We start from the raw sequence: 23,582 nt of genomic DNA, 5'->3' as shown, positions 1-23,582 counted from the left end.
TAGAGGGAGAAAGAGCGAGAGTAGGAATTGGACGCATGTTGAAGGAGGAGGAAGACACAGAGGGGAGGTGAAGGAGAGAGAGAGAGAGAGAGAGAATTTCCTGCAAAGATGTATTGGGGCACCAAATTCTGATAGGCAACACTTCAGTTTCAGTAGTGCCTGAGATCAAGCCCTTTTGCTATCTCAGGCTTACTATGGGTTTGTTCACATTACTGCTTGCTCGGCATCCAGTGTACTTCTACTGCTAGTTTTAGATTTCATATTCACACGATGTCAGCCACAGTCCATATTGATCCTGTAGTTTCTTGGCAAACACTGCTATTTGATGCATTATTATTTTTTGCTCAAACCAGTTCCAATCAGACTTGTAAACTGGAGAATGTGAACGTATCCTAGCAGCAGTCGCACATGCACAGATGAGTGTGCATGCGCATATGAAAGCTTAATGGGCAAGAGTTTGTAGTGGGTGGGGGTGGGGGTGGGGGGGAGCAACTCAAATGGTCATGTGTGTCTGGTGAAGATATTCCCCCTCCCCACTTTTCTGATGTGAAACGCAGCGGGGGTGGGGATACTCTTGCTGTGTTTTAAGGCGCTCATGTGAACATACCCTACATCATCTTGGGCAAGACGCGGTTTCTTGCTCTAAGTTACCTATTTGCTAAATATAGGAAGGTTCCTTATACCAAGTCAGGAAATTGGTATATGCAGTGCAGTACTGCCTACACCAGCCATCCCCAACCCGATGTTCTTCATATGATGTTGGACTGCAACTTCCATCAAGTTCATCCAGAATGGCCAATCATCAGGGATAATGGGAGTTGAATTATAATTTATCTACAGGGCACTAGCAGTGGCTTTCTAATGCATCAGGCAGGTGTCTTTTCCCTGCCCTACCTGGAGATGACAGATTGAACCTTGGCACTCTCACATTTAACCCATGAGCTCTAGCACTGTGTTTCTGTTTTTTTAAATGGCAACAAGGTTTCCTCCAGCTACAGTACTAGAAAACATTGAGTGAAATCCCACCTTCACCCCCCTCCCCCCCAAAAAGAAGAGCATTCAAGAACTCAAGAACATGTTGCAGTGCTTAAAAGATTTATATTTGCACCTTTATTAGAAATTACTTACAAGAAGAAACACCAAACTTTCAAACTCGGGGACAGGGTCCAAACTTAGTACATGTGTGTAGGTTTGCTTATTTATATGACTGTCCAACAATTATGGATTTCTTATCGGTTACCTGGCTTCCACACTTAAGTAAAATAGTACAGAAATCTCAACGTAGCTCCCTTTCTGAGGGTTACAAAGGATGGGACAGCACCACTCATTATTAGCAGAGAAAGCTGTTTTTAATTTTCTTCTTCATCTGTTTGGGAATAAGGAATCTAGAAACATTGAGCATTCCACACACTACAGTAATGCACTGGAACCGAAGTGCTGGGTTGTTTCTGTATTATTATTTTTTAAGTTCAACTCCTTTCAGACTCATTATTTTTAAACTGGGGTGGGGGTTATGTTTAGGGGGCTCGTATGCAAAGGCAATATCATGCGAAGTCAGGAAGACTGCAGGAACTGCCCCTGGGAACATTGCACAAGGCCTCTGGAAGGCTGTGGGAGGTTCTTGTGAGATCTTGTGGGGCCTCCCAAAATAGTAGTAATAGTAGTAGTAGTAGTAGTAGTAGTAGTAGTAATGCCCCGCCCATCCTACTGGGTTGCCCCAGCCACTCTGGGCAGCAGCTTCCAACAGATATAGAAACAGAGGCCTTGTGTGACCTTCCCAGAGCCCAGCAAGCAAGGTGGAGGGCTTAAAATCTTTCTGTGGCAGGAAAATCTGGTACAGAAAGAGCTTTTCAAGCCCTCCACCCTGCTTGGCGTGCTATGGGAAAGTTACACAAAGATATTGGATGACCCCTTTTGACTGTTGCCCCCTCCATTTATTTTTATTTTCCCGCCACCTGCGCAAAGCTGTAATTGCATACCGGTAAGTAAGTTGTGTGTAAGCCTTGGGTCTGCTGTAGCGCTTAACTATGTTTTTTCTGAAAGGGTGGGGAATCTGTGGCCCCTTCAGATGTTGTTGCTGGACTACAACTCCCAGCATCCCTGACCATTGGTCATGCTGGCTGGGACTAAAGAGTTGGGAGTCCCAGCTACTGGAGGGCCATACATTCCCCCCCCAAAAAAAAAAATTCCTGACTGGTCATGGCCAGCACTTACCAGTGTATACATCAGAATTATTTCCTACCACCCCACCCCAACCAAAGACATACACCAACACTACTCCATCCTTGCCAGAAGGTACATCATACCTTGCCTTTCTTAGTGAGGATTTGTTTGTAATGGAGCCAGCCCTCTTTCCTCACGTCACTGAAAGTGACATCCAACAGGTCCGAGGTCGAATGCCGCTTCGACCGGGTGTCTTCTGAGGTACCCAGGCTATCCAAAGACTGCAAGGGGACAGGAAACAAAAGAGAGGTTGGTGGGTACCCATGGGAGGGAAAGCAACCGCTGCTCAACCACTGGGGAAGGAGAGAGAAAGGGGAGGCCCCTCCAGACACGCTTTCCATTGTGCATACACAATGATTTGTGTTCATGGTGGTATTGGGATGGTGATACGTGATCTTGCTTTCAATACTGTTTGCCCCTGGGGCAGACAGACTACTTTGCTTCCCAATCAGTGTGCGTCCTGCAACTTCCTGCTGAAATCCTATAACTTTCCATACCACAAATGTTCCAGGTTGTTCTGCTTTTGTTGCACTATATAACATTGTGGAAGCATCACAAAACTACTAATAAAGAAGAAGAATGGTGTGTGGATGGTCCAGTAGAAATCCACCACTAATGGCACATTGCAGAATACACCCACCAACAAAACAAAACCCTAGTCTTAGAGGAGGGCAGAATGCTGCTTGAATATAGGTAAATAGTTGCTCAAATTAGGCCGAGGAAGAGATTGAATGCTTGCATACAGGCAAAATGCCGTTTGAGCAGACAAAAATGAGTGCTACTAAGGCAGAGGTTCAGAATATTTTTCTGGAGCACCAGGGGAGGAGAGCACATTGCTTAAGCATGGGGAGGGAAGGAGAAGTGAACCTGTTCTAGCAACAGATGTAGAAAATGTTACTTTTTTCCCTTAAAAAACAACAACCCATAGAAGGAAACTAGAAAGGAATAGTCAGTGGGTGTGCTTTAAAGTTTTATTTTCTGTTTAATTAAGAGTCACAATACATAAGTGTGATGAGGGATTGAGACAGGCAGAATCTATTGATCCACTTCCCCTCCCTGCTTTTAAGAAAAGGAGGATCACAGAGCCACAATACTCACCCCATCAGTGAAGAAGCTTCTTAGCATGCGGAGGCTTGGCACCCGGCTCGGCAGCCTCCTAAGGAGAAACCATCAATACGGTTGACATGAGCCACACAAATTAAAAAGGGAACGAGCCCTGCTTACACTCAGGCACGTCAATGCACATAACACACACACACACACACACACACACACACACACCAAACTCCAGAGTGCAACTAACTCTAATCCATCTCCTGCACATTTCAGAACAAAAGAGGAAGAAACCACACTCCATGCTGTATAGGTTGCACACATCATGCCACCGGGGCAGGCAGGAGTGGGGTTGGGGGGGACTAAAGATTAATTCTATGGCACAAGGCTTAACATATTTTGAAGATTAAGACTCAGCAACACATTTTATCAAATGCATCTAATGGGTTCTGGTGTACAGAAGCTTACACCACAACACGATTGTGGCCAACACTATCACCCAGAGGTTGGGAGCCCTGCATACAGAACCAGTAAGTCATAGATAACAACTCCCAGGAGAACGGTTCCAATACCGGTGATTCCACATAGACAAGAGGCACATAACTGCGCAAAATACAAACATATGGGGAGAGGGGCCAAGGCTCAGTGGCACAGCACACGCTTGACATTCAAAATGTCTCAGGGTCAATCCCTGGCATCTCCAGCTGAAGGATCTCATGCTGCAGAGCTGGAAAATCTTGGAAGAACTGTTGCCCCTTTGGAGCAGAATGGGGGTAAGCCAAGGTGGCTTCCTGCAGATGCTGTTGGACTCCGACTCCCACCATCCCTGACCATTGGGCCAACTACGGTGGCTGATGCTGGTGGCAGCTGAAGCCCAACAACATCTGGAGGGCACCACATTGGCTAACTGTGGAGTAGACAAGACTGAGCTAGGTGGACCAAAAAGGTCTAAACCTTTAGATTGGTCTAAACCTCTAGATTGGTTTTGCTGCCAAAACTTTTGAAAGGCTGAAGGCATTGCCTGGCTCCACCCACATAATGCAGCTGCTCCTCTGGAATGTGTTGCCAATACCGAACAAATCAAAACAGTTCAGAAAGAATGCATAATAGTCACCAACCCCCCTCCCAAAATCAGCTAATTACAAGGAACCGGGGGGGGGGGGGAGGTGGGGGGGGCAAAGAACCAAACCTACCTCAGAAGCTTCCCCTCATCCCGAAATGTGTTCAGACCATCATCACATGACTTGGAGCGTTCTGTGGTTATGGCTAAGAGGTAGGAAGACCGGCGACTGGCTTTGATGTTGCCTGTGACAAAGGTGTGGGGGGGGAGGAAGGTAAGCGAAGGTCAGCAGAAGTAAACGGCGGAGGTTGAAGGGGCTGGAAAAGGGCCATTTAGCCCAACCACCTGCCCCCACAGGGACCACTGCAATTAACACCCTGTTGTATCACCACCCTGTTCATTCTTTTATTGTTACCCCCAGGGACCAGCCTGCAGAGAGAGGACCAGGGTGTGGAACCTGCAGGGAGCAAGTGCATTGGCGGAAGGCAGCAGGGGAGCTTTTGTTGTTGTTCTTAAGGCTAGGCAGATTGTGCTGCCGTGTATGGGAATGGCAAAAATGCACTCAGGTGCATGGGAAAACTGCCCAGGAATGACAATTAGCTCCTGACTCCAAGCGTGGCAATGAGTCAAGTGATTCTGAGCATGAGCAAAGCCCACTGAGTCATCTCAAGGGAAGTTCAGCGGGTTGCATCTCCAAACCATCCAACACCCAATGTCCAGCTGCGAAAGTTCCCAATGCCTGGTGGAGGGAAATACCCTGACATCAAGGGTATGTGAGTATAGTGGAATCTCGGGTTACGGCGGGGATCGGTATCGGAGGCCCCGCTACAACTCGAAAATGACGCACATCGAAGCATTGTGACTGTGCACACGCAGCGCGATTTAGCGCTTCTGCGCATGCGCGAGTGAGTGGCGAACCCGAAAGTAACCTGTTCCAGTACTTCCGGGTTTGCCGCGGATGTTCGTCGAAGCGGACACAAGTGGAGGCAGACACAGGATGAGGTTTGACTGTATATGGGGAGGGGGGCAACTGAAAACAAGTGTCTTGGCCAAAAGCAAACTTTCAATCAAGGGCAGAGTTTGGCAACTGATCTCTCTTCATTTGGGTAGATTTGTAGGAAGGAGCAACATCTCCCTATAAAAACTAGGTCAAACGTAGGCTCACCCTAACGTGATTAAAGATAAACAAGATGATGCACATTTTAAAGAGCTAGCGAGGATATTAGCAACTAGGGAGGTGCTTGTCACTGTTGGTAAGTTGGGAGCCTGCATATGGCCAGGATCCCCTCCAATGCACCCCCCTGCAATGAGGTTTCTGGTAACAATGCCTGGCCCAACAGTGGTTGGGAGCAGTGGGCAGCTTTTGCTCCCACCATATTATCTCCAGGTTCAATGTTTCATTATTCCCACATAGGCAGCCATTCACTTATATGGAAGAAGGTGCAGGGGTACACTTGCAGACAACACTGGGGTCAGGGCTAAACCTGCCCCGCTACTCCAGCTATCCAGGTAAGGAGACCTGTTTGGCCTCCTCTCCATTGCATCTCACATTAAATAGTCTGCATAGTTTGCCCGACAGGATTTAAATGAATCCACACTGAGCCAGTCCTAATTTGCACAGCTCCACCACCTCCATATGCATATTCCACACCCTGTGACCCATTTCTGTGTGACGCTAGACTGGGCTGTAACCCTGAGATCTGGATTTAAATATATGCAGACATCTCATACTGATATATAGAGAGGTAGCCTTCACAGCAGGAAAGTTAAACAGATGGCATGTGCAGGAAGAATTAAAACTATGTTCTACCTTGGCTCCCACTTACAATTTATCACCTGTATTTCATTTTCTCAAAAGCCCACCCATATTTGAACAGGGTCTGGAGCAAAGGCATGAGAGGCAGAAAGCAAAGTTCCACCTGGGATTTTGGCACTCATTTATCCTATCTTCTCCCATGAAGGTGGACAGACTGGAAGCGGCAAGAGGCTGAGCTACACAGATTATGTGCTTATTGGGATTCAGAAGTGTTTGTATCAAAACAGTCATGCCAACAAATGTGTATCTTCTTAGAAGCAAACACAGACTGTAGACCACTGTGCCCCAGAAGCAGTTTCCCCCCAGATATCTGGTAGCTGTGAGGCAAAGTTTTCATCTCCCCCGAATAAGAATTAGGAGACTTGTGTCATGCTTATGGCTCCAAAATGTTTACTTTTCAAACGTAAAAGAGAAAACATTGCCTGTCCTCAGGGGAATTCGCCTTCTGTGCCTCTGCACGAGTCCCTGTCCTGAATGTACTTCCTGACTACAAGCAGGAAAGGCGAGAGCAGTGGATCACACAGACATGGTAGGCAGCCTCTTCCCAGGGTGAGTAATTTAGGCTCGTGGGAGCCCTTCATTATTTAATTTCACCACCACTGAGAGGTCCAACATCAGACTAGCAATTCCCTCAGAGCACACAGTTTGAGAGCTACTGCCTTAGAAGTCTAAGGCTTAAAGACTTGGCTTTCAAACTCTCTTTTCCCCGTCATCTCATGATTCAGCTTCAGTGGAATTTATTATAAAACATACCATTGCCTCTCTCTCCACCACCCCACCCCACCTTTCTTGCACCATAGGTGTTGGGCAGAACAGTTCTCAAGCGAATTCTCCTAACTCAAAATTTTCTTTCAATTCCTCACCCCTCAGAAAAACCCACCCAATCTATATATATTTTTCCAAATTTGAAAAAAGAGGAAAAAAGACAGTAGCCATAAATGAGAAGTTTGGAGTTTGGTTTAAGAATCTTGGTGGACATGTTTGGGAATGGAACTCTTTCCCCCGGTATTAAAAGTGAGCAAACTGGTACTTATCGCCCTTGCCTTAAAATTCATGAACCAGAATTCAGAATGAAAAGTGGCTTTCAAAACAACAACAACATTACTAATTTTGAATGCAAAGTTCCAAAAGGTTTGAAACTGAGAAATCCTCCTTATCGAATTTCTGTTAAATGTCAAAGTTACGTTTGGTCTTTAAAACAACCCGAACAATTGAATCTGACAATAGGTGGGGGCTCCCTTCTCTAGGCTAGAGTTTCAGGCAGGCTTGCTAACATTTTGAGAGGGGCATATCTCAGTGGTAGAGCACATGCACAGCATCAGGAAGATTCCCATGTTCAATGCCTGGCATCTCCAGGCAGGGCTGGGAAATGCTCATCCGAAATCCTAGGAGTCAACGTAGACAAGTACTGTGTGAGACTGACTGATGGTCTGATTCTGTAAAAGGGAAATCTGCATGTTCCTTTTGCCTGCAATTTCTAGCCCAAATAGGAAGATGCTTGGAGCCAGAAGGCAGCAGGGTTGGAAAGGTACTTACTGCAATCCTGGGAATAATGGCGGTTGATGGCGAAGGTGAAAGTGGGCGAGGAAGGGCTGGCGGAGAGCACAGGGGCGGAATTCATGGCGCTTGAGACGACAGAGGAGGCGGGGATGTGCTTTGCCTTCAGGTCGATGCTGGGGCTCGTCGGCTCATCTGGAATAGCAAAGAACACCATAAAGTGGCAGAACAGGAAGAGGAAGGGCAAGCTCTAACCCCCTCTAAACTTAACAACTTAAGCTTGGATAAGGCCAAAGGCAGCATTCTGCTCACAGTGGCCAACCAGAACATTATGGGAAGCCTCAAAGCAGAAACTCAAGCACAGCAGCACTCTCCCCACTGGGGATTCCCAGCAGCTGGCATTCAGAGACATGCTGCCTCCAACAGTGGAAGCAGAATGGAACCGTTGTGGCTAGAAGCCACTGACAACCTTATCCTCCATGACAGCATTCAGACTAAGGACTGCAGCTCTCTGAATGGGGAGATGAATGAGTCTCTTGCCACAGCCTGTAATGCTCTTGCCCAGGTCCCTTCAGACACTTGGGGTCCTCTCTAAATGAGAGGTTTTGTATTAAATAGACACTGGAAGATCGAAGAGGGAAAGCGTCCAGTGGCTGGCAAACAAGGGGAGAGCTGAGTAGTAGTAGCAGCAGCAAGAGGCCACCTTAAGAGAGGCTACAGTGGTTAACAAAGAGTAGGGGTGGGAAGCATTTTCCAGTCTGAGTCAGGCTGAGTTCCTTTGTGGGCAACCACATGCCAACAGTGGGAGATGCCAGAGGCAAAAGTGGGCAGAGCAACAAATGCAAATTTTACCTTTGTGCAGTAGGCTAGTTTCTACACACCCTACCCCACCCCACCCTCACAATCCTCCATCCTGGCAAGCAAGAAGCAAGAGTTAAATGATATATTCCAGCCAGGCAGAAGCATCCTAGGAAGGCTGGTGAGGGGTATAGTCTGGGAAGACAGGTGCAGCTCAGGAGGGGATGCAGCCTAGGGAGATCCCCAAGAACTTAACATCCCACCAGGAGAGGAGGGTGCAATTCTTTGCCAAGTACCCATGCAACTGACCCCTACCCACTTATAACAGAGCCATTTGAACGTGATCACAGCTGTCAGAAGAGGTTCATGCCCAACCCCCAGCTCCCACCTAGCTCAGGTAAGGACCCCACAGGGTGGGTAGGAAGCAGGTGGCGAAAACAACAGCCAAGGGGGCCAACCCTGTAGCTCTGCTCACATCATGGCCTGCTGTCACGCTGCATTGGATTTTTTGCTGAAAATGGACGCTTCTGGCTACTTCCAAGAGACTGGCCACATCTACGTGCCAAACTATGGCCTAGACCAAACATGGGAAGGCTCCCCGGGTAGAGATGACAGTCACTCAGCTCTGGCTTGGTCCTTCGAACTCATGATTCATTCTTGGCTACAGATCATAGTTAAGGAGAAATTTGGCTTGCAATTCCAGGTTCAAACGACACGCTAAGTTCGGGGCTGGCTTAGCTGCCATGCTGCACTGAGCTAAAAGGACCATTGAGGAGTAAAGTTGGCGTGAGCTTCTTTCTGGAAGCCAGAAGATTCACACAGTCCCGATAAGCCACAGTTTGGCTCACCATGGCATGCAATCCAGACTACTATGTGTCATGTGGTATGACACAAATGTATAATGTTATGTGGCACTTGAAAGTGAGCAGTGCTAGCATGAAGAGAAGAGCTGGATGAAGCACCAAGTAACTGCAAGGAGCTGCACTGTAAGTAAATCTGCACTGTTCCATGGCAGGAAATGTGGCTTTGGCTGTTGCTCTTGCTTCCCTGCTATTGCCTGCTTCCTGGGTCTTTACACTGACAGAAGCCGGAGGCCTCTTCAGCCAAAAACAACCCTGTTCAGTCTCCCCTTCCTGACGACTGCAGCTAGGAGCCTAACAGTTGAAGATCTCCATTTTGCTCCTTTGTTTACATTTCAGGCGCTTGTCTGTATTATATGCATAAACCACAGGGGAAGTGCTGAGTTGGGAGTAAATTTAGGGTGTGTGTGTTATGCTTATTTTCCCAGACACCAGCTTTCCACCCCCACAGCAGCAGCAGCAAAAGGTACACGATATGGATATGATTTATGTCCTACCAACAAGGCCCAAGCGCCTCTTACTACTGTGAAGACAGCCCTACATACCGAGGGAAGGAGAGCTTACACAGGTAAAAAGCAAGAGCCTCTATAAGCAGACACTGCTCTTTAAGAAGGGGATATTGTTGGGTCCAGTTGCCTGCTCCACAGTGGGAAGCCCAGGCTATTTCTGAACACCAGCTCAGAAGGGCCCCCTACTGCCACAACGCCATTCGTAGCCTGGCATCCCCAGAGGGTGCGGCCTCTTGACAGTGAACAGAGCCAGCTGGGAGGCACCCAAGCTGGGGGAACGAAATGTTAATACAAGGGAACGAAGCAGACTCTCCTTCACCCTGTTCCTTGCCCCTTCCAATGACTGTTGCGTTATTGTGGGCCCCTTTTCTGTTTTAAGTTCCTGTTTTCCACATTGATGTGCCAATAGCAGCTTCACAGCATAGCATAGCTAGGACTGGGAGTTTTGCAATTAAAAGCCTGGGACCTGCAGGAAAATATCCGTTACTGGGAATTATTCGCACAACCCAACCCAACTGTCTGAGGCCATGTGGTGCCCAAGAATACAAATGACACCTAAACACACGCACACCCTCACCCCAAAGTATTAAAGAGAATTGGTGCCTTAACAGGACTATGTACTCTGTGGTCTCCGAGACTCCAATGCATGTGGCTGCCTAACGGAATAACATATTTTCGCAGGCCTCCAGCTTGTAAATATAAATTGGTTGTGAAAAGGAATCTTAATTGTGGGGAGGCAAAAACGACAGCAACTGGTTGCCAGGTAGAAGAAAACATCACCAAGGAAGACGGGGGTGGTGGGTGGGGAAGAGAACCGAGTCTTATGGCCCAAGGACAGCTCACAGCTGTACTAACACAGGTTTTGCTCCTGCTTTGTCAGCAGCACAAATAGCAGACAGTCTGATGCTAAGATGGTGCAAGCCCTATTAATCTACCTAGCTCAGAGACTGTGCTTCTCAGCACCTAACCAACAGGCTGAGTTCTGGGGAGTGGGGTCCCCGGGGGGGGGGAGGGTTTGATTCACACTTCAGAATCACAGAAAGGAATTCAGAGATTCAGGTCCTGCTTTCTGCTGCCTAGTGTGAACTGCTCACCACCTCTTTGCCACTAATGGAGATTTCGTTCGGAATGAGGAAACAGAATGGATAATCTGCTGAGAGAGGGCAAACACCAGTCCAAGGATGTGATGAATACTCCTTAGATGACTTCATTTGATTTATCTGAAACTTCAAACTTGCCCTGCCATTTTTGCACTAGGGGTAACTCTACTCTGGTCCAGAGCCTCTTCCCCAAGTACAGCAACCTGCATTCTCTACTTACCAATAAATGGAATGGACGCTAGGGAATCCTCTGGCATAGCCAATGGGGCCACTCCCCGCTTGTTATCTTTACCGGCTGCCAGCGCCGGCGGAGGGGGATCACAAATGTCTGTTTCCTTCATGTCATCCGGGAAGACAAAGTTCTTCTGTCTCGCAGGAGGAGGCATTTTGCGTCCAGTTGGGGGTTTTTGCCGGAGAACCACCTCGTCCCTCCTTTCCTCGGCCTCGGGCTGCAAGCGTTCCGTAGGCTGAGGTGGAGAAGCCCGCTCCAGAGGCCTCGTGCCGTTCTCTTGCTTGGCTGGTCTTTGGTCCATAGGGATTTCTGGGCCACTGCCCAAGGGAGGGTCTGGGCAAGGAGCAGAGGCACTTGGGAGCACGGCAGTGGGCAAAGGCCTTTCGACGTAAGGTGGCGTCGAGTGGTTTCCTTGCCTTTGGGAAATATTAATGGTCGGAAGATCACCAAAAGTAGCATCCCGGAACGACAGGGCATGGAGCAAGCCAGTCCTGCGCTGGAACGAAGGGCTGTAGCTACGGTAACCAATATACCCAGAGTCATTGATGCTCTGGAGGTTGGGTTGGGAAGGGTGTTTCTGCACATGTGCAGGAGGCGGATCCCTGGAAGAGGCAGAAGGGATAAAGGAACCTGGGTGGCTAGGCTGGGCTCGATTAACTTGCCCGTGCCGGTAAAACCTGTCCGGTGACCACATACACCTCTCATATCTAGGAGAAATCAAAGCACCTTGTTCGAGAGCTTCCAAGGACTGCCCGTATTTCACCAGGTAGTTATCCGATCGAGCTCGGTAACTCCAGCTGTCGTGTGCAGAGGACTGGATTAAAGTGTCTTGGGAAGCGCTGTGAGGCCAGCCCCGGGAGGCCGGGGCGTCCCCCAGGCGGTCTTGCGAGACGCTCCGGTAGCGAGGCGGCATGGCACAGCGGCGCTCCTCCGAAGAGCTTCGCCGCGGCACTTGGCTCGAGATCCAGTTGGACAAGGCCTGTTGGCATTCTAGGCGGCTGACAGATTTGGGGCCGGTTCCAGCACAGTCCCGGGAGGGCCGGCCCTCGCGGGGAGCGTCCTTCAACCCGCCATGAGAACGGTGGTCGGGGAGTTGTTTGGGAGGTCCGTAGCAGGCGTGGTTGGGCATAGAGGGAGCAGGGGGGGCACAGTACCTCTCGGGCAAGGGGGAGGCTATAGAACCCGGGCAACTGCTGTTGGAGTAGCGGGAAAAGGAGCCGGATGCTGGGAGAGGCCTTGTGACAGGCACCCTCTGGGTCATTCCATACTGGACCTCCTCTGTGCGGTGGGCAGGGCTGGAATGGTTGCTACTGAAGTTCTGTGAAGACTCAGCCCAAGCGGTGGGGGGGATACGCTGGACTGCAGTGCTGCTCAAAGGAGAAGATGGGCCTGAAGAACCCGAATGGTAGGGTTGTCTGTTGTCCACCTGCTGTCCCTGGTACGTCTCAGCTGCTGGGACATCGCGAGGAGAGGCCTTTGACTGGAACGGGTATGTTTTGCGAGGGTAGCAGATGGGGGGTGGCTCAGGGATGCTCTGGGCCCCTCCAGAGTATGGTTCATTGCCCTTTAAGTAGGCATCTTGAGAATATGCCTGGAAAGGAAGGGAAAACAGGGGAAAAAAATGAGTAAGGGCTGGATAGGTACCTGAGCTATCAAGAGGGAACTGTTTTATGGCAAATGTTTATTGAACACATAAATTGTTCAGACTGCAGAAGGGATCCACCCAACACTCATGGGAAACCTGCAGTGATCTTTTAGGGTAATAAACAAAACACTAGCACATAGCATGACAAAAGTGTATGATTTTATTGCGACAAGTTGTTTGTTGTTTACTGTAGCTTTTAGCCCATGTAAGTATGTATACATAGGATGTATTTGTGCAGGTGTGTATCTCAGCCAAGCCTTTCTTTGCCCCTCCCCACATAACAAACCTGGCTCTTCAAAATCTAGGCATTACCTCAGCAAACGCATGTCCTCAAAGCTCTGTTTGCTGAAGAAACACAAAGATAGGGGTAGGCACCTGGCTTGGGGAGACACAAGCTGACCTCTGACCCAGGACTACGGCCCTCCCTCCCCAACCTGCCCACTTGTTCCACTGGTTGGGTCAGTGAGCTGGCAGTGGTCAGCAAGCTAAAAACCACTGAAGGTTGCTTCCTTGCTAGTTCTCTGGGCAAGCAATTGCCCAATGGAAACATGGAGCGGGGACCACCAGACCAGCAAAAGCTGGATCTGAACCTGCTAGAAGTGTTCTTGTTAACTTCTAGCGCCGTCAAGAGATGCTGCAGGTAAGAATGTTTAGGATTCAGATATAAGAGACTGCACATTTCTTTTATTCCTTCGACCATGCAATGACACAAACATGCCTCTAACATTAAAGCAGGCTTGCTTTTCTTGAATCACCAGGCTTCCCTGGTGGTTTGAGTTTAAGGAAAGTTGGGAAATAAAAATGAAAGGTTTTCCAGAAACAAAACGAAAGTGGAGAAGCTAGGGATGGGGACTGAATTTGCTATGTCTTAAATTGGGGTGGGGGTGAGGGATTGCAGATATTGGTGTGTCCAAGCATGAAAGGGGAAAAAAATACTTATTCTGACTCATGCCCACATCTGAAGCAGTGCTAGCTAGGATAGAATCCCAGGATGCAATTTGTGTGCAGAAGGAAAAACAAGCTGCTCCTCACTGAGAGAAGCCTTGCCAGAGTCAAACAGAGATGGGTGGGAAGGGTAAAGAGAAAGAGCTCCCATTCTCCCCCTTCACCATTTCAAGCATATATGGATGGCCCTTTTCTTCACCCTCCCACCTTAAATCTTTGCTAGGGCGCCCTCACTAGAATCTACGCCTGGACACCAAGCTAAGGACCCAAAGGTTCATAGTTGCTCCTGGGCCCAGCCCTCCTGTCACACTGGAATTCTGCCTCTGTTATAAGAAACCACACTTCTGGCCAAGGTCTTGCCAAGATCCAAAAAAGGAGCTATGTCTGAAACAAAGCCTCGGCTGAAAGGAGTAGCGAGAGCCTCCTCGTTAAGGCAGCCGATGACAAGAGTGAACGAAAAGAGAATAATAGAAGAAAAAAGAAGAGTGTTACTGTAGGCCATACATGTTTTTCATCAGCTGCTAGAGAACAGTTTCCCTGGCGCTAACAAAACCCTTTGCCCCCACCCACTGCCCAACTTCAGGCACTGTGGCAAAGTAGGCAAAATCCATTTGGAACCCCATTCTAGTTAGAGCAGGGATGACATGCCCCCCTCTTGCCGCTTAGCTAAAAATCAGGACATTTTTGCCTGCCAAAGAAACTCTGCTCCATTTTTCAGGCCAATAGATCTGGCCAAAGATACCCACAATGTTTATTTTTAATAGTGACAGAATGCACACAATATAAAATTACTACCTTTGCTTCCTTCGCCGCTGTGTTTATAGTCCTGTATCTTTTGTTGTTCTCCCTTTTCTCTCTCCTCTCTTCAAAAAAGAACAGTCCACCCTTCCCCTGGGAATCTCTGACGTCCAAGCTAATATTTCCTCTCTTTCTCAATCTTTCCTTTTAAGTTTTGCTTTTTTAAAAGAGAGAGAGAGAGAGAACTGGGGGACGTCCTGATGTGGGAGGGATATAGAAAGCCGAGAGAATTCCTTTCCGTGCATCCTGTCAAGAGTCACTCTGTAACTCAGGGTTCTCCCATTGGCTGGCCCAGCCGGCTTTCGCACCACAGGAATGCGCACACACCCCTGTGAGGCACCAGGGCAGAGGGAAACCCACACAAAGGTTCCTTTGCTGTACAAGATGTAGAAAAAGAAAAAGCAACTTCGGGTGGCCGGCTCCTTACACCTCAACTGAGAGTCACCGCCTCTGCAGCTATGATCCTTTGCGCCGAACTTTGAAGAGAGCTGCTCAGCACAATTCCTAAGTTGCCCTGGGCCAATTCTGGAGGTCACCAAGAACCAACAACATCCATGTTCCTACATCAGCATTGTTGTCTTTCCAGCATAATTCAAAGTGCTGCTTTGAGCCAGTAATGCCCTAAAAGGCTTGGGCCTTGCACACTTCAGACTGAGGATGTTTAATTTACAGCTGGCAAGCTTATCAATCTTCTCTCTCTCTCTCTCTCTCTCTCTCTCACACACACACACACACACACACACACACACACACACTTTTTCGAAATTTTAATCAAGAAAATTTTGCTCATGTGTATAATGAAAACTGCAGGGTGGAGTGTTTTTAAATACAGCCGTACCTTGGATCCTGAACGCCCTGGAACTTGGACGTTTTGGCTCCCGAATGCTGCAAACCTGGAAGTGATTGTTCCGGTTTGTGAACGTTCTTTTGGAACCCGAACGTCCAATGGGGCTTCTGCGACTTCTGATTGACCGCAGAAGCCGCAATTTGGTTTTCAAACGTTTTGGAAGTCGAACAGATTTCCAGAATGGATTCCGTTCGACTTCCAAGGTACAACTGTACGGTGAGAATAAAATGATTCACACTTTAGTAACACTTTAGTAACTAACACAGGCTCTTTTTGGTTTTCTGTGCTGAGCTCCTTAATCAACATGGGGACATTTCAGTAAGTCCAAGCTGCTTCTCATGCAGCTCAGCAAAAACCACCACCAGGAGAACATCCAGTAAGACACTCACCAGCTGTAGAATATCCTCATCTTTGGGCATGATGGAGAGCTCCAAAGCATCTTCACTGCAATGAGGAGACAGGATTTTGCAAAAGGAAACAAACAAACAAACAAACACAGTTTAGTGGCGAATAGGAACTCAATGTGTTCAAACCACCCAACCTAACTCCTGAAGTAGGTGGGAGAAAACCATCAAGCATTAAAAGCTTCCTGAAACAGGACAGGGCTGCCTTCAGATGTCTACAAAAAAAACCCATATAGTTGTTAAACTCTTTGACATCTGCCAGGAGGGTGCTCCACAGGGTAGCGGTGACTAATGAAAAGGCATTCTGTCTGGTTCCCTGTAATTTCACTATTCGCAGTGAAGGCTCTTGGTGCTGGACCTCAGTGTTCAGGCTGAACGATGGAGAATAAGATGCTCCCTCAGATATAAAGGGCTGAAGCCGTTTAGGGCTTTACTTGTCTGAATATGCTTGCCTAAACACAAATGCTTTTAGCAGGCACTGAAAAGTGAAAATGCCCGATGCCATGGGGTGGCGTGGAAAGAAAGCCACACCAGGGGGGGCACCCCCCTCATCAAACTGGAAAGCCAATTTTAACAGTTTTTATTTATTTATTGCTGTGTGTTTGTTGAAACTTTAAGTCCCATCCTCAAGATTAAATACTCTCAGGAATCCTAACAATTAAAATTAAAAACAAAACAAATTTGATTTTAAACAGCAGACATTAAAAAAAACCAACCAACAGAAGCATCACAGAATTAGAACCAAGGCAGCAGATTGAAACCAATTTTGGCTCATGTTTTAAAAAGCAGCTGAGAAAAATAGTGCAAAAATAGGAGCAACAAACAAGCCTTCCATAAATGTGGTGCCACCACTGAGAAGGCCTTCCTGGTGGTTGCTAAAAGCCTGACTTCAGAAAGGGGAAACACCCAGAGAACGGCTTCCAATGATGTTTTTAATGCACAGATGAGGAGGAAGGTGGTCCTAACCTATACTGTAAAGCAAGGACAGGGAACCTGGTGGCCTCTTTGTGGTGTTGGACTGCAACTCCCATAATTGCCAACCATTGGCCATGCTGGCCGAGGCTGATGGGAGCTGTAGACAAGTGACAACCGGGGGGGGGGAGCACATCTTCCCCGTCTCTGCTGTAAAGAAGCTGCTGTCAGAGGAGCAACCCGTCAAGCCCAATGGCCAACTCAGCAGCAGCCCCTCAAGTCACAAGAGTTGTTTCCTAGCCCCGACATGTGACGTCTTTTCATTGGAAATGCCAGGGGCTGAGTGTCTGCCCTGATGACTCTTTGACATCACATCTCATGTTTCTTTTACTAGAAGTTACCGGGGGGGGGGGGTGCGGGGGGGCAGACATGAGTCAGCAACAAGCCACATGCCCTCCACAATATCTAGTTAGGTCCTCGGGCCTAGTAACTCCAAAGCTGAGGTGAAATTAAACACAAGGCTCTCCCGGCTCACAGCTCAGCGCTGCAACAGCCTTCCGCGACCCATTATACTACAACAGCCAGCCCCAGTCTGGCGTCCTGCAGATGTTTTGAACTACAACTCCCACAGCTATGCTGGCTGGGGCTGAGGAGAGCAGTGGTCTAAAAACATCTGGAGGGCAAGGCCACACTACAAACTATTCGTTCAATGAGCAGTCCAGAATAGTTAATACCGTGTTTCCCCTTTTTTAATACGTAGTCAGAAAGTAAGCCATGGCAGGGTTTTTAACCATTTGAGAGCTATAAGACATACCCCGAAAATAAGCCATACTTCCGCACCAGCTAGCAGGACCCAGCATGCCGGCCGCGACAGGAGGAGGAAGCCTGCCGGGTCGGGTCAGTGCCCGGAAGCGGCGGTGGCTGCTTTAGTGCCAATAAAGCGTGCAGCAGTGCCGCACGGAGCACCAGCCAGCAGGACCCAGCTCCTGCAATGCCGGCCGCGGCAGGAGGAGGAAGCCTGCGGGGTCGGGTGGGTGCCCAGAAGCGGTGGCGGCTGCAGCGCTGACAAAGCGTGAAGCAGCACCGCACGAAGCACCAAGGGCACGAGCGGCAGGAGAAAAGAGAGAGAGGCTCGTTACTTGCGGCACTTTAAGAGAAGCAGCCAGAACCGATCTCCACATTCCGAGCCTCCCTTTTGCGCGTGCGGGCATGTTAAAGCCCCGATCACTTCACTCCCCACTTCTTCCTCGCCATCCCTCCCTTTCACGCGTTGCCTTGACCCCGCAGCCCCCCTCCCTGGCCATCTTCCCCTAAGTGCAGCGCTGCTTCGTGAGCGCTGCAGCCGCACGCTCTCTGTGTGTGCTGCAGCCGCACGCTCTCTGTGTGTGCGCGCGTCTCTTTCTTTCTCTCCCTGTGCGTCCGTCTCTCTCTGTGTGTGCGTGTGCGCGCGCGTCTCTCTCTCCCCCGTGCGTCTCTCTCTCTGTGTGTGTGTTTGTGCGCGTCTCTTTCTTTCTCTCCCCGTGCATCCGTCTCTGTGTGTGTGTGTGTGCGCGCGCGTCTCTTTCTCTCTCTCCCCCGTGCGTCTCTGTGTGTGTGTGTGTGCGCGCGCGTCTCTTTCTTTCTCTCCCTGTGCGTCCGTCTCTCTCTGTGTGTGTGTGTGCGCGCGTCTCTTTCTCTCTCTCCCCCGTGCGTCTCTCTCTGTGTGTGCGCGCGTCTCTTTCTTTCTCTTCCTGTGCGTCCGTCTCTCTGTGTGTGTGTGTGTGTGTGTGTGTGTGTGCGCGCGCGCGTCTCTCTCTCTCTCCCCCCCGTGCGTCTCTCTCTGTGTGTGTTTGTGCGCGTCTCTTTCTTTCTCTCCCCGTGCGTCCGTCTCTCTCTGTGTGTGTGCGCGCGCGTCTCTTTCTCTCTCTCCCCCGTGCGTCTCTGTGTGTGTGTGTGTGTGCGCGCGTCTCTTTCTTTCTCTCCCTGTGCGTGTCTCTGTGTGTGTGTGTGTGTGTGTGTGTGTGTGTGTGTGTGTTTGCGCGCGCGCGTCTCCCCCCCCCCCACAGAGAAAAGGTTCCGCTTCGGCTCGTCATTCAGCCGCGCGCGCGCGCCAGGGGCATGGGCCCAAGCCTCGTCCCCCTCGCGCTTCCCTCACAAGCATCTCAGAGCGGGACGGGTCACGGCCTCCCTCCTTATTCCTCGGCCGGCGTGAGAGAGCCCGGGGAGCAGAAGGATCCCAGGTTTAACCCCCAGGTACCCCCAAGTTTGAAATTCTGGAGAGCTGCTGCCAGCCTGGTTGACAGTAAAACCTGGATAGCACAGTAGGCTAGAGTGTGGTGTTTATAATGTGCGCGGAAGAGAGCACCGAGTGTCCTGAGCCAGTGGGACCCAGTTGTACCAGCACTTTAAAAAAAAGACACCCCCTGAAAATAAGCCACCGTGTGTTTTTTTGAGGAAAAAAAGTTATAAGACGGTGTCTTAAAAAAGGGGAAACACGGTAGCTGTTTAATCAATCTGACACATTGGCAAGATTGCCTCTTTCTGTGAACCACTGAGGCCTGGCCAGGCTCATCCTAGTTTTGCCCATTTTAAGCTTTGTTCTTCGTGCACACACACACACACACACCAGTTAATTATTTTCCCTCCCCTTTACCTCAGGTGGAAAAAGACGGCCATTCCTTTCCCTCAGAGATGGGGAAAAGTATTTCCAAAATTTCAGGCGTCAGCCCTGGATTTCATGGCAACCAGTCTTTCAGAAATTTTCCAGTTCCTCACCCCCACCCCCACCCCACCCTGCCAATTCGCTCCCAGACAACTGAGAAGAGGGCCTCAAGCCAGAAACCTTCCTTACCAAACTTTTCTTGCAAGGCTTGCAAGTCATCTGACGGGCAACCTTTATGATTGCTTTTTGCAGCTTGTCTGCAGAGTTGTCCTCTCTCTGTCTCTCTCTGTTTTCCCCTGGCTACGTTCTCCCCCCCCCCCCTCCACACGCCTTTGATGCTTCTGGGCCAGGCATTTTATATATATAGTTCCTGGCTGGATTGATTTCGTTTTACACGTTCCCCATTCGCTATATTTAGGTCCCCTTCTCAGGTTAATCTGGCCTCCCCACGTCCCATACGCAATTCTGAAGGCTAATGGAGCTCAATGCCTGACATTACAAAACACGGTGAGGCAGTGCCTCTTATTAGGTCATTTTCTTCTCTTTGCTTCAGGAACAGGCCAAATTTTAAGTGCTGGATGCAGCGCCTCCCCCTGGTCAGGGGAAGTGATACATTTTCACAAGAGCTGTTTAAGAGAAGTGCCTGTAACCATCATCAGACACAGCTAACTTAAGTCACCTGAGGAACTAGAATCTATAGATTACAAGAACAAAACCAGTGCTTTTTTTTCTTAAAATTTTTTTTTAAGGGTACTCTCATTTTGACTCAAGAAAATCACCATTTTATAGTTCAAATCGGGGAAAATAAATACAGTAAATGGAAAAAAAATACAAAGATTCACAAAATGTTTAGGGGTATGTGTACCCCTGTGTCCCGTCCCGTCCTGAACAAAGCACTGAACAAAACTATACATTATAACAAACATGGGATTTGGATTCCTCCCTCTTTGTGCTGAAGTCACCACACCAAGAGGGTGGATGAATTTGATATGTGTGTCTTGCTTTATTATTATTTTTGTAAAATCAATAAAAAGTATTTAAAAAAAAAAAGTCACCACACCAATTACCCTGCCCCATCAACAGCAGGTGGTGAACAGAGGGGAGACAGGGAAACCGAGGGCAAAAATATCATTTTCAGTCGCAGCCCCGTGTAGTTCTGCTCCAAGAGTATGCCAGGCAAAAAGTTCTAGAGCAGGGTTCCTATTGTCACTGTACACAGATTATTATCATTTAAGGCATGCCTGACCACAGGCTTTCAATCTTGCAAGAAACACAATACAAATGAGAAAAGGGAATGCGGAGGAAAGCAAAGAAATTCAGGAACCTAGTTTCCTAGCTGGAATTACTACCAAGGAGACAGTTCTGGGAGCCAAAATGGCTGTTGGTCCCAGATGATGTGGGCTCTGTTATCTGTCCCTCTCCCTCAGATGCAGCCCAGTGGAAATGGCTGCCGATGGAAAGAGTTCTGGGAGAGGAGGAATCAAATGGTAGGTTTGTCCCGGAAGGCCCAATGAAGTTGGGGCTCATATGGTTATCACCAGACAAACAACGTCCCTGTGAGAAAACCAGTTGCAGTGCCAGGGGATATAAAACAGCTGATGCCCGCCTGACGATCAGAACGAGCAGAGTTGAGGTGGAGAAAGCAGAGAATGTGGCAAACACGACAAACGGATTATAAAGAGCACTACAAGTTGGAGCAATGAAAGACACGTGCTTGGGAGGGGTACTTGGGCAAGACGCCCAGGGCAAAGACACTGGCCCATTTTAAAATTGAATAAAGGAGAGACTCATGCTTTTGTGTGTGTATACGCTATTAAATCATTTCAGCAACCATCTGAGTTTATACAGAAGCTCACCCAGAGGGCAAAATACCACCCAGGAATTATATGTAAGATCATAAGAGGAGCCCTGAGCTGGATCAGACCAGAGGACCTTCTATTCCAGCCTTCTTTCCTCACAATGGCCAACCAGGTTCCACTGAAAAGTCTGAAAAGTAAGAACCAAGCACAGCAGCACCATCCCAATTTGTGATTCCCAGAAACTGGTATTCAGAGGCAAACTCCCTTCGACACAGAGCCATCGTGACTAGCATGGAAGAGCAGGTTGCAAATGTGTTAAAATAAATAAAACGGGTGAAGTATCTCAATTAAGCTCTCTCTCCAGCCAAAAGACCTCCAAAAACCCCACCACCTGAAACGTTTTGAGAAAGAGAAGAGGTGGCAGTTTCAAAGATCAGCCTATGTTCTTTGAAATGTCTGTAAGGGGAAAGATAATAATAATAATAATAATAATAATAATAATAATAATAATAATAATAATTTATTTATACCCTGCCCTCCACAGTCAAAAACCGGGCTCAGGGCGGCTGACACCAACAGAATTACAATAAAACATAAAAACAATTAATTAAAATACAATATTAAAATTTAAAGTGCAGCCTCATTTCAAGTAGTCCATAAATCCAAGCCATGGGGGAGGAAAACACAGGGGTCAAGCTGTGTCTAACCCAAAGGCCAGGCGGAACAGCTCTGTCTTGCAGGCCCTGCGGAAAGATGACAAATCCCGCAGGGCCCTGGTCTCCTGGGAAAGAGCGTTCCACCAAGTTGGGGCCAGTACTGAAAAGGCCCTGGTTCTAGTAGAGATGGAGGAGATTAACTCACCAGTTCTGTATGAGGCCGATGACCTGTGAGTATGTTTTCCCAATGATGCTTTCACCATTCACTTTGACAAGACGGTCTCCTGCAGAAGAGGACAGGTTAACAGAAAAAGGCCCACCAACACAAAAACGGATAGGAGACAAACAATTCAGGATTTGTTTTGCTTTCTTCTAAATCTCTCCCTGTATGGAAGGCAATGGAGCAGGGAGAGGTTTGTTTTTACAAAGGAAAGACGTCTAAAATACTGAGGGTTTTTGCTAAGGTGACCTGCACCAAGAAAAGCTGCTTTTGGAAACCAGGATCAATTATGAAAAAAATATGCAGGCGAGTGACCTATGTATTTGTAGCCACCCATTCAGTCTGAAAGAATGAGGACACCCAATGTGTCCTTAGGGGAGGGGGCTCCAATAATAACAATAACAATAATAATAATAATAATAATAATAATAATAATAATAATTTATTTATACCCCACCTATCTGGCTGGGTTTCCCCAGCCACTCTGGGCGGCTCCCAACAGAATATTAAAAACACGATGAAACATCAAACATTAAAAACTTCCCTAAACAGGGCAGCATTGAGAGGGAAAGTCTGAGGGGGGTTCTAAGCACATTCAGGCACTGGAAGTCTCTTAGTGATCAGGAACCCTGTTAAGGCGGGGTTCTCAGTTGCAGGGATGTTTAGCCAAAACCCACTTAGGACCTTGCCCCTTGATGCAGGAGAGTTGGGGTGGAAGCAGCATACCCTCCAGGCCCAACAAACTTTGTGCTCCCATGTTTTCAGGCTGAACGGGGCCATGCACAAGACCGAGAAATGGTTCAGGTAAAAGAAAATGGATAGAATCAGTCAAAAACTAGCCAGCCAATGAGCATGGATCTCTGGGTACTCCTACAGACATAGTCAGGGAAGTTGCTGCTATTGATACTAAATTTTATTATTTTAGGTCCCCTGATTTGTGTGGAAATTGTTCGGTTTGGTTCTGTATTTTTTGATGCTTTCCTTTATTGTTTATGACAGGCATCCCCAAACTGCGGCCCTCCAGATGTTTTGGCCTACAACTCCCATGATCCCTAGCTAAGAGGACCAGTGGTCAGGGGTGATGGGAATTGTAGTCCAAAACATCTGGAGGGCCGAAGTTTGGGGATGACTGGTTTATGACTACTTTTGTTATTTGTAACTGGGTATTATTTTTTCCATGTCGTAAGCCTCTTTGAGCGTGGTTCAAACTATGGAAAGGCGGCATCCAAACAAAGCCATGTACGTATGTATTCAAAAAGAAGTCCCTTCTCTCACCTGTTCGGAGGCCAGCCTTGTGTGCTGGCCCATCTTCCTTCACGCTTTTCACAAAGATGGTGTCCATGGGTTCCAGACGGTTCCGGGAGGGACCTTAAGTGATGGAGAGAAAGCGAGATAGCACTTTCAATATTATTTATTAAATTTAGGTGCCTGGCAATTCAACAAAATTCTCTAGGCACTCATAAAACAAAAGCAATCCTATTAATTGCTTATTATAGCAACAGAAACAGCTCAGCGTAAAACCACGCTGAACCAGTGAGAGTATAAGGTTTATTTAAAGCCAGGCAGG

At 48.2% G+C, this 23,582-nt stretch overlaps 1 protein-coding gene across 3 annotated transcripts in view; it reads right to left on the bottom strand.

Moving 5' to 3' along the window:
• The window catches only part of ARHGAP23 (Rho GTPase activating protein 23), a 152,437-nt gene that overhangs the window by 34,788 nt on the left and 94,067 nt on the right, over nucleotides 1-23,582 (bottom strand). For 2 of the 3 annotated variants that reach the window (XM_035135511.2, XM_035135510.2), the window contains exons 4-11: nucleotides 23,291-23,383; nucleotides 22,001-22,079; nucleotides 15,773-15,827; nucleotides 11,137-12,739; nucleotides 7,689-7,844; nucleotides 4,470-4,581; nucleotides 3,322-3,379; nucleotides 2,307-2,444 (exon numbers count right to left, since the gene is read on the bottom strand). In XM_035135511.2, the coding sequence (XP_034991402.1) occupies nucleotides 2,307-2,444; nucleotides 3,322-3,379; nucleotides 4,470-4,581; nucleotides 7,689-7,844; nucleotides 11,137-12,739; nucleotides 15,773-15,827; nucleotides 22,001-22,079; nucleotides 23,291-23,383 (2,294 nt within the window). Of the gene's footprint in view, nucleotides 1-2,306; nucleotides 2,445-3,321; nucleotides 3,380-4,469; nucleotides 4,582-7,688; nucleotides 7,845-11,136; nucleotides 12,740-15,772; nucleotides 15,828-19,529; nucleotides 19,631-22,000; nucleotides 22,080-23,290; nucleotides 23,384-23,582 lie in introns of those variants that run through there. The other variant, XM_035135512.2, reaches the window with a different exon arrangement.

Source organism: Zootoca vivipara, chromosome 13 (genome assembly GCF_963506605.1).
Source record: "Zootoca vivipara chromosome 13, rZooViv1.1, whole genome shotgun sequence".
NCBI classification, from domain to species: Eukaryota; Metazoa; Chordata; class Lepidosauria; order Squamata; family Lacertidae; genus Zootoca; species Zootoca vivipara.
The sequence above is the reverse complement of the archived record's forward strand: the minus strand, read 5'-3'. Positions and strand labels throughout refer to the sequence as shown.